Source organism: Setaria viridis, chromosome 9 (assembly GCF_005286985.2).
Source record: "Setaria viridis chromosome 9, Setaria_viridis_v4.0, whole genome shotgun sequence".
NCBI classification, from domain to species: Eukaryota; Viridiplantae; Streptophyta; class Magnoliopsida; order Poales; family Poaceae; genus Setaria; species Setaria viridis.
Genome location: NC_048271.2, coordinates 358231 through 374211, shown reverse-complemented (window position 1 = coordinate 374211; position 15981 = coordinate 358231). Strand labels below are relative to the sequence as shown.

At 48.4% G+C, this 15981-nt stretch overlaps 3 protein-coding genes across 3 annotated transcripts; 2 read left to right on the top strand and 1 right to left on the bottom strand.

Annotated features, from left to right (window-relative positions):
- The first annotated feature begins 97 nt into the window (after window positions 1-97).
- On the top strand, window positions 98-5771 carry LOC117837519 (protein Brevis radix-like 4). Its single transcript, XM_034717179.2, has 4 exons — window positions 98-597; window positions 4256-4735; window positions 4894-5339; window positions 5440-5771. The coding sequence occupies exons 1-4, from the start codon at window positions 472-474 to the stop codon at window positions 5516-5518; spliced, it is 1131 nt and encodes a 376-aa protein (XP_034573070.1). The 5' UTR covers window positions 98-471; the 3' UTR covers window positions 5519-5771.
- A 48-nt stretch (window positions 5772-5819) lies between these two features.
- LOC117837518 (uncharacterized) lies at window positions 5820-14076 on the bottom strand. The gene is made up of 4 exons (XM_034717178.2): window positions 13322-14076; window positions 7651-7706; window positions 7360-7552; window positions 5820-6770 (listed from the first exon to the last, which is right to left on the bottom strand). Exons 1-4 carry the CDS (start codon window positions 14033-14035, stop codon window positions 6414-6416), a joined length of 1320 nt encoding a protein of 439 aa, XP_034573069.1. The 5' UTR covers window positions 14036-14076; the 3' UTR covers window positions 5820-6413.
- LOC117837517 (cytochrome P450 89A2) lies at window positions 9772-11655 on the top strand. The gene has a single exon (XM_034717177.2). The coding sequence runs from the start codon at window positions 9793-9795 to the stop codon at window positions 11347-11349; it is 1557 nt and encodes a 518-aa protein (XP_034573068.1). The 5' UTR covers window positions 9772-9792; the 3' UTR covers window positions 11350-11655.
- Window positions 14077-15981: the final 1905 nt, after the last annotated feature.

The following is a 15981-nucleotide window of genomic DNA, read 5'->3' as shown; positions in this document are numbered from 1 at the left end:
TTGCACGGCTAGTACTCTAGCACTGCACTACCACCGAAGCATGATCGACCCGGCCCTTCCTGCTTATAAGTATATATATAAATAAATGCAACACCACACACTTGCCTGCTAGCTATATATAAAGCAGCAGAGCAGGAGTAGCTATTTATAAGCTAGCTTGCTGCTGGGAGTCTTGAGAGCATTCCATCACTTGTTGCTTGCACACCGTACCACCGCGATCCATCCAAAGACATACTCACTCCTCCTATATAAGCACTACACTCGTCGTCGTCCCTGCAGCTAGCTGGGGGTGCACCGCCGTGACACTGGCTAGTATCTGTCTGAACTGATCATAAGAAGCTAAGAAGCCGACCGCCGAAGAGAGCTACTATACCTTAGCAGCAGGGAGGAGGCGGAGAAGAAGAAGGGAATAGTCAGTCGATCAAGACTACCGGCCGGCCGGAGCAGCAGCAGCAGAAGAAGAAGCTCAAGATGCTGGCCTGCATCGCCTGCGTGAAAGAAGAAGGCGGCGGCCGGGACCGCGATGACAACGCCGGGCGCTCGGCCGGCGGCGACACCCCGACGTGCAGGGACCCCGTCAAGTCGCTCACCTCCCAGGTGCGTGCGTTCTGTCTAGCTCGCTCTTGCCACATCTTGCTCTTCCATTTATTTGTTTCCCTGGCTGGCTATATACCTCCATCCTGCAGTCACGTTCTTGTTGTTTCTTGGTAGCTCCAGTACCTAGCTGTAGCTGCTTGCTTGCGGTAAGACTGATGATATATAGATGGGCTCTTTAATTTCTCTCTCAGCATCGGAGATTCAATTCCTAGGATGTATCGATGGATTATGCATTCATAACTTCTATCCATTGTATAAATGAACTCATCAAATAGTAAAACATTTCAAAGATTCAAAAGTTAATCATAAACACAACATAAGTGAGGGTTTGTTTAAATTTGGATGCACTAGTAACAGCAATTATATATACTAAACAAAAGGAGATTATATTAAGCTAATAAAGCAGCAGGTATAGGATTGGCTTGGCATGATGATTGCGCCAGCTAGCTAGTGGACAAGTACTAATAACAAGGAATAAGCTAGCATAATAATAAGAGAGAGCAGCCGAGCAGGAGTAGTCATCAGTGAAGCAGGCGTGGGCGTGGCGTCGCTTTCGTCGGCAGCGCCCCCGAAATCGGCGACATGTCGTGCAGTGGCCTTCTCAGCTCAGCTCGCTCCGTTGGACCCCGCCGCGGTGGGGATGGCGCTGGCTCTGTGCGCAGGCGCAGCCATGGATGACATCCATGGCTGCCCTGCCCACGGACACGGTGGTCGGGTCGCGCCGGCGCGGCTACCGAGGAGAGGAGATGAGAATGAGAGATTGGGATCGTTGCGCGCGTGTCGGCATCCAGACCGAATCATGGCAGGCGGAGCCGGGGCTTCTTTTGCTTTCCTTGCTTTCCTTTCCTTGGATCGATGCCACTGCCCTGCTCTGCATGCATGAGACTGTTGGCGTCGATCCCGATGCCATATGGCATGGCCCCATCGATCGTCCTCCGTTCCTCTCCTCTCCCTAGGCACCGTTTTCAGCTTCGCCGGTGAATAGTTTCACCCAGCTTCTAATTCATTTTAACTTCAGCTTACAAAACAGTTTCATACTAGAGTTCCTTGTTTTGCACAAAACAGGTGAAGTCGAAGCTAAAAATGGAACCTCAGTCTCCTGTACACTCGCACGACCGCCCTTCCCTTCCTGTAAAATCAGATACTTCTCCATGGCCGGCCGTGGGCTCCATGCTACCATCGTCGTCCATGCCGAGATAGCTGCTGGTAGCATGTGTAGTGTAGTATACACAAAGCTCAAGCAACGGCAGCGCAAGTAAAGCATAATTTAGCAGCACTCCACTGGATTCGAGTACGTACTACGTAGAATAACAATTTTTTCTCCCTTTTTTGCTTTTGTCGATCTCTTCTTCTTTAATCGGATGATCAAAGAAGAAACGCTAAAGCAGATCGATGAGATGCTTGGCTACCTCTTGCTGAGCGAGTGAGCGCCACAAACAAGAAGAAAAAACAAAAAGAAATTAAAGCGAAAGAGAAGAAGAACGAAGGTCTCTTTCGGCAAAGCCAAACAACGACACCAGAGCAGGCTGCTCCTGGAAGCTCTCTCCCTCTCTTCCTTTTTCTCCTTTTTTGTTTTAATATATCCATCCATGATGCTAAAATGCTATGCTTCTAGATCAATCTGATCGCCCTGCCTTTAAGTTCAAAGTTCATAGCGCGCCTTTTCCCCTCTTCTGTTCACGACCGTTTGTTGTTCCACCCAAGTTCAGATAGTATGGTTTTCAAATTCAAATCACCTACTGTATGTGAAATCTCTAACTATTTAACAGGCTGGGGGACAAAAAGAGCAGTAAAAACTTTGTGTGGTTCGACTGATCATAGGCTTGCAATGCAAGAGTACGTTTACCGGTTAGTTGCCTGCAGAAAGCTCACAGTTAATCATACGAAAGCAAGGATAGTTTTGTCCTACTTGCTCTGATCCATTTGAAGTCCAGCTAAGCATTTTAACCGAACAATTTAAATTACTGAACCACTCTAGTGAGTGTCGTCTGCTGCTTTAATGTATTTAGGATCGGATGTTTCCAAACAGGACTGATCTGAAGAACACGTACATCAAAGACTTTGACGGTCAAAATTAGGGTGCAGATAGTGTAGGCTCAGGCCTGCCTGCTGGTAGATACTATCGCCTTTCACTTTGTGTCATGTCCTTCCATTCCCTAGCTCGGAGATGGAAAGAGAGGCACAAGACATCCTCGAACAAATTCAGGAAAGCACAAAGTGCGGCCATGGACTACTCCTATGTTCTTTTCTGATATATTTATCTTATATATCATCTAAAGAAGCTTTCTTTCAGCTCCAACTTCCTATCCTCTGGCCTTGTACATTTCTACTATATTTCTTTTCTTTTGGCTTTTGGGTCAGTAAAGTATGTAGGCATGCATGTTCATCAGACGAGACTGATATAACGATACATGGCTTCTTCATTGCTTTCTCGAAAGGAGAGATGGATGGATTGGATTTGGGGGTTCAGTAGCAGTACTAGTGCATACCTACAAAATGCAAAAGACATGCTTTATTTGCATTGCACCCGGAAGCAAGGCAAGAATCCTCCAAGCATTGGGATCATCAGTTTATTTTAAATCTTAGTTGGAAAAGAGGCCACCGGGCCTGAAAAGATGCATGCATTGCATGCATGGTAGGAGTATCATCAAAGGGGAAAACTCAACTGTAGATGAAACATACAAGTGAGAGCATGTGTTGAAGCTGAAAAGAGGATAAAGTAAAGTGAACATTGCCAGAGAATCCATCCTTGTTTTAAGTGGCCCTAACTGTACCTCCAAACAAACTTGCTTCTCTGCTTTTTTTTTTTGTTTTTACCCCATGGTAGAATAAGGGTTTACCACAGGCATACCATCAAGTGTGAAAACTACCATCAGTCTTCTCCACTACTCCTCTACTGTGACAGTGTGAGCAACATGACATTCTGGGGTCTGAACTGAATAAATATAAGTATAGCTGATTAGGTAGGTATAGGTCAAACAGTGGACCTAAGACAATCTTTGAAAACATGTCATTGCCTGACCCCTAAAGAGGTAACACTAGCAATTCATATTTGACCGGAGCCATCAGGAGATACAGAAGCTCCACCGGCACTGTGACCGTAAAGTGTGGTGTTCAATGGTAGTCAAAGATTAGCCTCTACGGCTCTACCTCTACCTAATGGGTAATGCAGATAAGTGGAAAATGTTAGGTTAACAGCAACGTACGTAGGTCAAAGTGTTCCAGTTCTTATATAACCAAATATGTAGATGATGATGCAGATATGTGCTAGTTGATCGGGCAGCAGTAGTACTGGCCGGCAAAAAACTCTGCTTCAGTGCGAGACCTCTGAATAGAAAACTGAATGTTACTGGAGATCAGACAGTAAAATCCATACATTTCCATATGCTCCGAAGTCCAAATAGTGGAGAGGTCACTCGAAATCGGCATACTCTGCTTTAAAATCACTGAACTCTGAAAGAACACGATTTTCTCTGAATTCTGCAGCCTGATGCTGACATGTGGCTTTGGAACACTGGCTGATGAACCATGCATTGCTTCACAGTGACAGTGTTTGAATGTCGATCATTTTACTCTGAGATGCAGTCATGCAAGTGCTGCAATATACGTAATCCACCAGCTGATTGGTTGGTTTGTTGTTGGCGCGCCATGTGTGCAGCTCAAGGACATGGTGCTGAAGCTGTCCGGCACGCACCGTCAGGGCGCGCAGCAGAGGCGCGGGGGATCGCCGCCGCCGAGGGGCCGGGCGACCTCCATCTACCGCAGTGGCTACTACCGGCCGGGCGTGGTGCAGGACGACATGGCCGTTCCCCCGGCGACGTACCTGGGCGGCTGCGGCGGCACGGGCGCGTCGAGCGCGAGCTCCACGCCGGCGTGGGGGGAGTTGGGCGGGCGCGCGGAGGGCGAGGCGAGGGAGTGGGTGGCGCAGGTGGAGCCCGGCGTGCAGATCACCTTCGTGTCCCTCCCCGGCGGCGCCGGCAACGACCTGAAGCGCATACGATTCAGCCGCGAGATGTACGACAAGTGGCAGGCGCAGAAGTGGTGGGGCGACAACAACGATCGCATCATGGAGCTCTACAACGTGCGCCGCTTCAGCCGCCAGGTGCTCCCCACACCGCCGCGCGACGACGACGCCGAGGTCACCATCTTGTCTTCTTCCTTTGGCGTTTCAGGGCGATGCTCACATGTCATGCCACGTCACCATCCTATGCATGCCCATTCTTGGACCTGTCTTTCGTTGCACGCATCAAAAGACGGGATCGATCGATTAAAGCTGCGTGTTTGTTTTGTTTGCAGAGGGAATCCTTCTACTCGCAGTCCCAGGTGGGCTCCATGGCAGGGAGCCCTGCCGCCACCCCATCGCCGGCGCCGCTCACCCCGGACAGGATCAGCTGGGGCGCCTTCGCGCGCCCGGCGCCGCCCCCGTCGGCCGCCGCGCGGCAGCACAGCTTCCGCCCGCTGTCGCCGCCGCCGCCGTCCTCGTCCAACCCTTCCGAGCGGGCCTGGCAGCACCAGCAGCAGCAGCAGCGGCAGAACGGAGCAGCCGGCAAGAGCCCCGCGGCGTCGGAGGCCGCCGCAACGGAGGCGGCGAGGACGACCACCTCGTCGAGGGATGACGTGTCCATCAGCAACGCCAGCGAGATGGAGGTAACGGAGTGGATCATCCAGGACGAGCCCGGCGTCTACATCACCGTCAGGGAGCTCCCCGACGGCACCAGGGAGCTGCGCCGCGTCAGGTTCAGGTCATGTCGATGACTCCGACTACTTACTTAGTTACCGAACCATTTGTTACATGCGATGCGATGGTTTACTGATGAATGGGCCATTTGTTTTGCATTGCAGCCGGGAGAGGTTTGCCGAGCTGAACGCCAAGCTGTGGTGGGAGGAGAACAAGGAGAGGATACAGGCTCAGTACCTTTGAACCGAATTCAGTTCAGCAGAACTTGGTGATATGCTGTTGGGACACACAATCAGTTAATCTGGTATAAGTATACAGAGAGTTTATGTTTCAGTTTGGAGATGGGGTGGGGGGAGGGATTAGTTTGGAGCTGGGAAAGATAGGAGGGGATCAGTCAGGAGACAAGGAAATGTCAGTCCATGCATGTTTAGGGCACCTGGCAGCCCAGGTAACTACTTGTGATTGGTGTATCGTGCTAAAGTTTTACCAATCCATCCATCGCTGCGTCCAATCCTCTGTTTCATTATCTAAGATTGCTCAACAGTTGGAAATGCACGTACTACATACATATCAGTAATCACAAACTGACAGCAACACAGTTTAGTACATCCAAGGCATGTGTTCTACATACGGTTAGGTGAATCCATCAGAACCATAAACATACAGCTTTACAAATCCTAACATAATGGAGAGCTATAGAGCCAGACAAAGCCTGCGAACAGATCAACGCCTATGTGCAAACATTATGGCGAGTCGCATGGTACCAGCATGAGCAACAACATACACTAACAACCTCAGTTTCATGCAACCGTGCCTAAGGTACGGATAAGACCATGCCTCATGAGATTCTTGACGTAAATTAGACATACATGAAGATAACTGATCTAGGACATGATCAAATTTGAGGTCAAAATTTGGGACCACTGGGGAAAGGTGAAAGTTTTCTATTTTGCAGAAATCACTCTCTCTCTCTCGTTTTCTGCCTGTAAAATTTGGTACGATCCTAGATCATTTCTCTTCAACTCGTCTAATGCTCGCCATAAAGGTCAAGGGGCTGCACGAGTGAGCATGAACTTGATATTTTACCTGCTGATGGGCGTTCAAGGAATCCCTATAGTTGTAAGGGGAAGGCGACCATTCACCGAACAGCAGAAGCATACGGAGACAGAAAATATTCCCTAATCCGTGAGGCACCATCCCTTGCTAGCATACCCTCCAGGTCTCCAAGAATCCTTGCCAGCCAAATCTCCAAGCTTCGCTGGATTTCCTTGAAGTTATTCCTAATTGAACTTAGTGCTCTTCTTGTGCACATTTTGGCTTCTGCTGTTAGCTCATCACCGAAGCTGCTTTTTGCGGTCTCTGCTTGCAGTGCGCTCAGCTTCTGCCTTGTTTCAGTTGCTCGGTGCTGAAGGTGGAATGCTTCTAGCAGGAATTCTGTTTGCCGCTGCGTTCTGAACTCCGAGCTAAGTGTTGAATCACAAGGGTCACTAGTTTGCTGCACAGATACATATTCATTAGTTTCTTTTCCTGCTAAAGTAGTTCATAATAGGACGTTGCTTTGCCAAAAAGAAAAAAGAAAGAAACTCCTGACCTCCTACTATCAACCTAAACTTCCATTAATAGCATGTATAAGACATGGCGGATTAAATGAATCAGAGCATACTTGCACTAGGAATGACCAGCATACTGGGGGTAAACATACTAGAAAAAAAGGTTACTACTGTTAGGCATGATTTCCACTAACAAAGGAACTGTTATTTTCTTCATAATCAATTACCTCACTTTTTTTTAAAGAATTAAGTAGAATGTTAGAAAGAAGAGATTTTCCAATTTAAATGCAAGTACCACAGGTCAGGCAGAGACACCTCCCAGCACTACAAATCAAAACAACTAATCTGATAAGTGGCTGGAACTGGAAACTGCTACTGTCTTTGGACAATATATTCACCAAACAATTATAATCATGCACAAAGGAAGCATAAAGTATCAACATGCAAGAATCTTTCATTGTATCCTGGAAAATGAACACTATGGTGATTCAACAGAAACAATCAGGCAAATGCTATTCAGTTGAGAAGGCCTACCATCCGTTTGCAAAGATCATCAATTTTCCCAGCGAGAGTTTGGTATCTTTTCACTTGTTTTCTCATCACCAATGGAATCTTGGATAAATCTCCATTCACTACCTTTTCCAGGTTAATTAATTCCTGCTCAAGCAACCTAAGCTTTGCAGGAACTCCTGATGATTCTACGTCCACCTTCCAGGGTGACTCTCTCCTGTTAAAGAACAATGGCTTAGACTTTAGATGGAAATGATAAGTGGAATTTATCCCATTGCTAGTTCAATGAGCAATGTGCACCAGTTAAACCTTTACCTTGGTACATTATGCTTTGTGTTGTACGTTGACTCAACTGCATCATACTTCAGGTCCTACAAGATGCAAGTTCAAAATGAGCCAGTGCCAAACACACACAAAATGAACATAAATCTATTTTGAGGCAACTATTCAACATCCCTGAAAATAAAATGAACCATACCTTTATTGACAGTTAGTTTTTTCCCAATGTTTTCACAAAGGTTGTTCTTAGGTACCAAAAATGAAGGAACAATCATACATTCTCAGAGAATAACACAAATGATCCTATTATGAATCAACGTGCAGTGAGCAAAGAGAACACCATCAGTCATTTTTCCAAGGATATGGACCGAGAAGATTTAGTTTCTATTTTATAAAAACAAGAAAAGAGCAAATCCGCTATCATTTCAACTCCCTTGTACTGAAATAGAAAAGCAAGAGAAAAACATTGCAGTTTACAGTATACTATTAGCACATTTAGAATTTTTGAAAAATACAGGATAAAGCACCACTTGCACTAGGCTTTATACAGATTGACATATATCCTATAGATTCTCAGAGAGTCTGGCTTCTCATCACCCAAATTCTTGAAAACAGTAATCTGGACTTAAAACAGCATCTGCTTGTAAGACTGTAAGTCGTTCTTTTATCTGAGTTTTTTACTTCGTTCTTCAGCTCATCAGCATTGAGTAATTTAGTATAATTATTGGTTATTTGGCACTTGACAACTGATAACTGTGTTTGATAGCCAATTCAGTTTGCAGTATTCTAACTGGCTGCTGGTATTTTTCATTTGTGCATTAGCAGCCATTTTCTTCATATATGGCTACCAAGTAATTGAGATTAGCATTGATGGTAACCAGCGAACACATGTATGAGACAGATGGAAGGAGGGGGAGGGCTTCCAGATGCTAGCAATGTTAGCACTGCATGCACATAGCAGTCATTGAAAAAGTGATTAAAAACAGACCCAGCAAACGTTGTCAAGAGCAAAAAGATATGACAGCTATCACAAGAATAAGACATTCGATATCAGATCGCAAAAAAATATCCCAGAGATATGTATCATTGAAATCACGCCAAAAATAATTCAATGCATAATTTCATACCAACTAATGCCCTTACATTTTTAAGAGGTGCACATAATAAGAAAAAAGTTACTAACACACGACCCCTTTTGTAGTGTACTTTGAGTCTTTGAGGCCTCGAGGTACTATCACAATCAACGGTATCAAGCACTAGTAGGTGACTTTCCCCTGGAATAATGAATCATGTGATGCTAAAAGGAATGAATGGATTCGCATTAACATAAAAGCCACCCAAACCCTTTTGGGAACACTTTGCCCTGGAGGTGCCCTATCAAGTGATGATACCAAGTACCAATGTGGTTGTTCAACTCGCTGGTAGATTAGCCAGTTGTACAATGTAGAAATTGCAGTTATAAGTTTCAGATAAGGTACCAATGTGATCTCCATATGCCAAGCAACATGTGAGATCCAGCAAAACAACAAAGTGGAAGTGCACAAGAGATAAGTAATGGTTTCAATTAAGAAATGCACAGCAAAACAACACATATGAACATAAAAATCTAAATAGGTATGGCAACTACAATTAGGTGGAAGTGTTTCTCATATATGTGGATGGGTCTAAAGTACCCAAAACTAATAATAATTAGCCCTAAAATCAAAAGCAATTAGGTAGTGTTAGGGGTGCAGATTGTTGAACCTACGGGTGTCCACTGATTTGTGCCCCTGATGTACAGTAACTAGGTCCAGCCCGTGGTCACTTCAGACAGTACAAATCTTCGAGTGGTGCTACTTGCATGAGCAGCAATAGGAAACCTGTGATTCAGGTGGTTTTCATGGAGTACCTAACAAAAAAGCAGGTAGCCACTCTTGCAGGCAAGTTGAACTCAGAGCATGGAGAAATTGCACACTTTCCACTCAGTTCTACTCAGCACATAAACCGCAATCAGAGTGCCCCCCCATGACTTCAACACTCACCACCGGCCACTGGGAAAAAAAATCATCAGATTGCTTCCATTCACAGCCAACCACTTCCCACCGGCACCTAAACATTCCTAGATAACGGCCATATAAATTACCCTCCCCAGAATAATCCCTGTCGAGCACGATCACGACCACATAGCCACCACGGGCCATGGAGGACTGGCTCTTCTACTCTCTCACCACGCTGCTCTGCCTCCTTTGCTCGCTCCTGCTGCGTGCCCGTGCCCGCAGTCCAAGCAAGATCAATGCCACCGACGAATCCCTCCCTCCTCTCCCACCCGGTCCAGCGCCACTGCCGGTGGTGGGCCCGCTCCTCTTCCTGGCCCGCCGTGACTTCGACATGGAGCCCATGCTCCGTCGCATCACGTGGGAGTACGGTCCGGTCTTCACCTTCGCGCCGCTCGGGAAGGCGCGTCCCACCATCTTCGTGGCAGCCCGTGGGGCTGTGCATCGTGCGCTTGTGCAGCGCGGAGTGATGTTCGCCTCCCGCCCGCCTGTGACAGCCTCGGGCATCGTGCTCACTAGTGGGGGCCGCAACATCAGCTCCTCCCCCTACGGCACCACGTGGCGTACGCTGCGGCGGAACCTTGCAGCGGGTGTGCTCAACCCGGCACGACTCCGGGCATTCTCCCCCGCACGGCGGTGGGTGCTTGACGTCCTTGTCTCCCGTGTCCGCACGGACGGAGGGAACGGGGAACGCCCCGTCACCGTGATGGAGCCGTTCCAGTACGCCATGTTTTGCCTCCTGGTGTACATGTGCTTTGGCGACCGCCTCGAGGACGCGCGCGTGCGAGACATCGAGGCCACACAGCGGGAGCTCCTCAGCAACTTCCTCAGCTTCCAAGTCTTCTCCTTTGTGCCGGCGGTCACCAAGATCGTGTTCCGACGGCGGTGGGAGAAGCTCATCTCGCTGCGGCGGCGGCAGGAGGAGCTTTTTGTACCGCTGATTCAAGCAAGGAGGGAGGCTGGTGCAGACGGAGACTGCTACGTGGATTCCATGGTGAAGTTGATCATCCCTGAGGACAGCGGCAGAACGCTCACGGACGACGAGATCGTGAGCCTCTGCTCCGAGTTCCTCAGCGCTGGCACCGACACCACGGCCACCACACTGCAGTGGATCCTAGCGAACTTGGTCAAGAACCAAGCAATGCAGGATAGGCTGCGGGATGAGGTGGCTAGCTCCGTCGGTGCCAATGGCAAGGTGCGAGAGGACAACCTGCAAGCGATGCCGTACCTCAAGGCTGTGGTGTTGGAGGGGCTCCGACGCCATCCCCCGGGCCACTACGTGCTCCCACACGCCGTGCACGAGGACACGACGTTGGACGGGTACCGTGTGCCCGCTGGCACACCTGTGAACTTTGCGGTGGGCGACATCGGCCTAGACGAGGAGGTGTGGGATGCACCCTCGGAGTTTCGGCCGGAGCGGTTCCTACCCGGCGGGGAAGGGGAGGAAGTGGACCTAACAGGGAGCAAGGAGATCAAGATGATACCATTCGGTGCCGGGCGGAGGGTCTGCCCTGGCATGGCGCTGGCGCTACTACACCTCGAGTACTTCGTAGCCAACCTTGTGAGGGAGTTCAAGTGGCTCGAGGCCGATGGCGAAGACGTGGACCTCACTGAGAAGCTTGAGTTCACTGTGGTCATGAAGCGGCCGCTCAAGGCCAGGGCCGTGCCGCTGCGATCACCGTCTGTTGTTGCAGCTGCTTGATAGATCAAGCTTACTCTTCTCTCTAGCATGGGAATGGATTGGGAAGAGTGCGCATCTCCTTACCATTACATATACCCAACGATTAGGGTAATCAAATTAAGTTTCTCTTGTTCTTTTGGGTGTGTACTAGCAGTCATAGCAACCTTAAGCTCAATTAGTTTGTACAATAAGGCAGCAACTAGTAAATATTTAGTACACTAGTACAAAGCATTATTTATAGAGGGCATTCAGCTATGTTAAATGGAATGCAGCAGCAACATCATCCAGCCAATAGGGAGCTCTTATGGTCCTGGTGTGTATCGCGTACTCTCCATTGCCATGATTTGTTTGCATCACCATCCTCACTCATGCCAATGCCACGCATCATGATTATAAGCTGAGGTCCATTGGCCTTGGCGAAAAGAAACTAATAAAAAGAGAAAGGGCCCGGTTTTGTGGTGCTAGAAAAAGGGACTGAATGTATTACCTCTGCTCCTAAATATTTGATGTTGAACTAACCGTCATCAAAAGGGATACAGTATGTGTGGTTGGGCCAAGGTTGCTTATAGCACAGTAGACAGAACTATTACATGCAAACAGACCTCCCCCCCCCCCCCCCCCCCCCCCCCCCTCGCGGGTCTAAAAATTAATCTGTGATATAGTGGAACTATTTCTATAAACAGGCTGATGGTACACATTTGCAACGCGAGTAGAACATACGACTCCCACAATACCATTGATTTTCCCAACAGGTCGCACAAGTATTCATTTAGAACAACCAGGCAAGCCATTAGATCCACACCCTTCTGAAGTTCAAATGTAATTGTAGAAATAATTAGCCGTCAACTGAGATGTTCCTACATTTCAGATGCTACCAAGTACCAATGCGGTTGTTAAGACTGGCTGGCAGATTAGCCAGTTATACACTCAGCGAGGGCAATTAAGTTGCAGTATGAGTAAAACTGAAAAAAAATCCGAATGCTTTAATTCAAGCCGTTAATTTCCAAAATTTTCAGTTCTCAATTAGTGTATTCTTTATGTAAAAGATTAATGGTATGCTACCACCTATGAGGACCGTGCCAAGCAACAAAAGGGAAGAACTAACTTTGATCCTATGTACCCATATGAAATGCGCAAATCATCAATAAAACAACAAATGCAAAGACAAGGAACTAAATGCGTAGTTAGGCAAAAGTTTCTCTGATGGGTTTTCTGGACTCAACCAATCATATTAACTACCTTGAATGAATACTGACTAGTCCAAAAATCAAATGTTGTGACATGACCTTTTCTTTAATAACATAATATTTTGACAAGAAAAGTATAGGACTAAAATGCAACAGAACCAGTGGGATTTCTACATGTACAGTAACTAGGCCCAGCCTGTGGTGCCTTCAGTACAGCACCAATCTTCTAGGCGTGCTGCTTGCATGAGCAGTAACAGGAAGCCTGTGATTTAGGTCTTGCTACGGACTGTATAAGATTCAGGTGGCTTTGGCAGAGTAGCTAACAAAAACCAGGTAGCTTTCTCGCAGGCAGGCTTGCCCCACGGATACAGTATCGTATTCTGTTGGATGGAAGAGGCTACCAAAGTGGTTGTTTGTCCGTTCTATTCTGCAACAGGCATGGCATTGTGCGTGGAGGAGATTCTGGGTATCACTATCACTCCTGGAAAGATGTGTATCATGTATGAAGAGCGCCCTACTGAAGGATACTGCAACTACTAGCATTAAGCAACGCTAATCTCATAGCATTAATACAAATGGAAACAATTAACAACAACCCCCCTTTTACTGAACGCTACTGATGACATGAAACAGAGAATATAGTACTCTTTAAATTGTAATTTGTCTAAAGTTTTTCTGAGACGCAGTGTCTTCGACTATCTCTATCAACAGGCTGACCTTTAAGCTGGAAGGGAACGCTGAATGAACAGTAAAAGGAGGTGAGGGTTGAAAAGGGTAGGCAACTTTTTGTCATGCCACTCACTGACCTGCCAGCCTTTCGATGGGTCCATCCACGGCGGCATTCCCGACGCGGCCGTGGCCGCCGTGTAGAAGTCGTCGCTATAGCCGTCGTGCTTCTGGCGCTGCTGAGCGTAGAGCGCGGCGGCGGCGGCCAGGGCCTCCGCGTCGGTGGTCTCAGGCGGATCCACCGGCGGCACGGGCACCGGGTCCTGCTCGTCCTCCCGCGCGTCGCGGAGCAAGCGTTCCCCCTCCTCGCCGGCGCGTGAGGTCGCGGCGAGGAGCGCGGTGAGCAGCTCGTCCCGCTCGGCCGCCTCGCGCTCGAGGCGCTCGACGCGGGCGCGCAGCGCGGTGGCGTCGGCCTCCGCCTCGGCGAGCTGCGCGCGGAGCGAGGCGGCCTCGTCCCCTGCGGCGGCGGCGCGGGCCAGGAGCCGCCGCTCGGCCTCCATCCAGGCGGCGCGGTGGCCCGCGAAGATCTCGGCTGCGCGGGCGTTGGCGCGGGCGTCCTCGCGGCGGCGCGCGCGCAGCTGACGGAGCTGGTCCTCGGCGGCGAGCAGGCGCGCGGCGAGGAGGCGGCCGCGGGACTGCAGCGAGGCGACGTGGCGGGCGCCGGTGCTGGTCGGGAGGGTGGCGAGGAAGAGCGCGAAGCTGACGCCGAGGTAGGTGGGCAGCTGGGAATCCTCCTGCGGCGGGGGCGGGGGCGGGGGCGCGGGCGCGGGTGTGGCGGCCGACTCGGCCGCCATTTAGGGAGGGAGAGAGACCGGCAGTGGTGTGGTATGGGTTGGTGGTGGGAGCTGGGGGATCTCGGGCCATGTGCAAAGGGAGGGTTTTAAACGGGGCGGATGGAGGAAGAATGGTTTATTACGGGAATGCCCTTGGCAGTGTGGGCCTGCCTTGTCTCGTGATAGTGAAGGGGATGATGACGACCCTCCTAGTTTGCGCTTGTCCGGTCTGCTTGCATTGCATGCCTTGCCTCCCTCCACAGTGCATTGTTCGCGTAAAAGATGGTTAAATTCGAACAGAAAAGGTCTTGGCAACATGGTTGTTGAGATTCATGCCAACAGAATTTGCTGTAAAATTTAGATGGCGTTGGTCAAAGCTACGGGCCTCCTTTACAACGTAAAACATAAAAATAGAAAAAATTGAGGATTCTGAGTTGGTATTTCGATGTAAGGTTTGGACGATCATAGGGCTGCTAGCGGCGCAAAATGTGACGTGGGGTGTGTTTGAATGTGTTAAAATGGATTTTAACATCTAATGGGTTGGGGCGGGTTGGGTATATCATAAATGCGAGTTGGGGTGGTTGGAAGTGGTTTTTTTTTGAGTTTGCATGCGACTCTTGATGTAGAGCCCACATATAAGTCCAGCCGCACTACTTTGTACAAAGTAGCAGACTGTCAAACTAATTCATCTGCAACAAATTTCGATCAATTTCTTCAAAATTTTAAGGTGTGAACGCGAAGTTTTAGTTTCAGGGTCCGACTCTTGATGCAAGACCCACATATAAGTCCAGCGCACTACTTTGCACAAAGTAGTGGACTGCCAAACTAATTCATCTGCGACAAATTTCAGACAAAATCTGGAAACTTTTAAGGTGTGAACGCAAGGTTTTAGTTTTAGGGTTCGACTCTTGACGCGGGACTCACATATAAGTCTAGCCGCACTACTTTGCACAAAGTAGCGGACTACAAACTAATTCATCTGCAATAAATTTCAAACAATTAAGGTGTGAACACGAGGTTTGTATAAACTTATAGGTTCATATACCAAACCCACGGGTTATATCAATTTGTGGGACGGGTTAGGTTGAATTTGCACAATAGAATTATGGAGTGAGATGGGGTGGGTGAATGAGTCAATTTATTATGGGTTGGGACGGGTTTGGGGTGGATTTCAACCCATTAGCAGGCTACATGGACCATGGTGATGCCGGCGGGGGAGGAAGAAAGCTGCGTCCGTGCGTCTGCGCGCCTTGCCTGTGGGTCGCCGTCGTGTCGTGCGCGTTCCCGTGACCACCCTCTGTCTGTCAAATGTTCCTGTTCCTAGTGTCGCTGATTTCAATCTACTTACTGCTACCCCCATTTTTAAATATATATATGTGTGTGTGTCACGTGTGAATTTATTAGCTTGTTCTAAATGAAATGTAGTATATTTGACAAAAATATTTATTTGCAGAGGCGTCCATCAGTTTATGGCTTCATTTTCAGATGCCAGACAGCGGGAAAGAAGCATTGGTGCTGCTAAGAAACAGGACAATTATTATTCGCAATCGCAGAAAAGAAGAAATTTAACAGAACAATTAGCTTTGGGCCCCCAAAGCCAAAAAAAAAAAAAAGGCCTGCCTGCATGCCTGCCCGTTGATGACATGTTGTCGGCTGCAATTTACTACCCTGCCCGCTTGCCAGCCGCTAGCTATTCGTTGTATTGCGCGGTGGTGCAGTCAGACAGCAGGGAGTGTAGTATACCAAACGAGACAGCCGTACCCACCCACACACAGATCGTCCTCCAGCTAACAAACACGTACATACCTCTCTCATCAGCAAGCCAGATTGCCAGTCACTCTATTGTCGATAGGTAACAGCACCTAATCATCTGGCATTCGAATATTAAGTGAAAGTAACTAGAGTTTTCCCAAAAATCAACTGAAATCAGAAAGAATTTACAGTTCATTCAGGAAATGTTATGGCCC

Bases quoted from the DNA above. Each gene is read 5' to 3' on its own strand.
- LOC117837517 (XM_034717177.2), top strand. From the start codon at position 9,793: ATGGAGGACTGGCTCTTCTACTCTCTCACCACGCTGCTCTGCCTCCTT.
- LOC117837518 (XM_034717178.2), bottom strand. From the start codon at position 14,035: ATGGCGGCCGAGTCGGCCGCCACACCCGCGCCCGCGCCCCCGCCCCCG. The intron at 7,553-7,650 runs GTAAAGGTTTAA...GTTCTTTAACAG, and splicing joins ACAAAGCATAATGTACCAAG to GAGAGAGTCACCCTGGAAGG. The intron at 6,771-7,359 runs GTAGGCCTTCTC...GTATCTGTGCAG, and splicing joins ATGATCTTTGCAAACGGATG to CAAACTAGTGACCCTTGTGA.
- LOC117837519 (XM_034717179.2), top strand. From the start codon at position 472: ATGCTGGCCTGCATCGCCTGCGTGAAAGAAGAAGGCGGCGGCCGGGAC. The intron at 4,736-4,893 runs GTCACCATCTTG...TTTTGTTTGCAG, and splicing joins CGCGCGACGACGACGCCGAG to AGGGAATCCTTCTACTCGCA. The intron at 5,340-5,439 runs GTCATGTCGATG...TTTGCATTGCAG, and splicing joins CTGCGCCGCGTCAGGTTCAG to CCGGGAGAGGTTTGCCGAGC.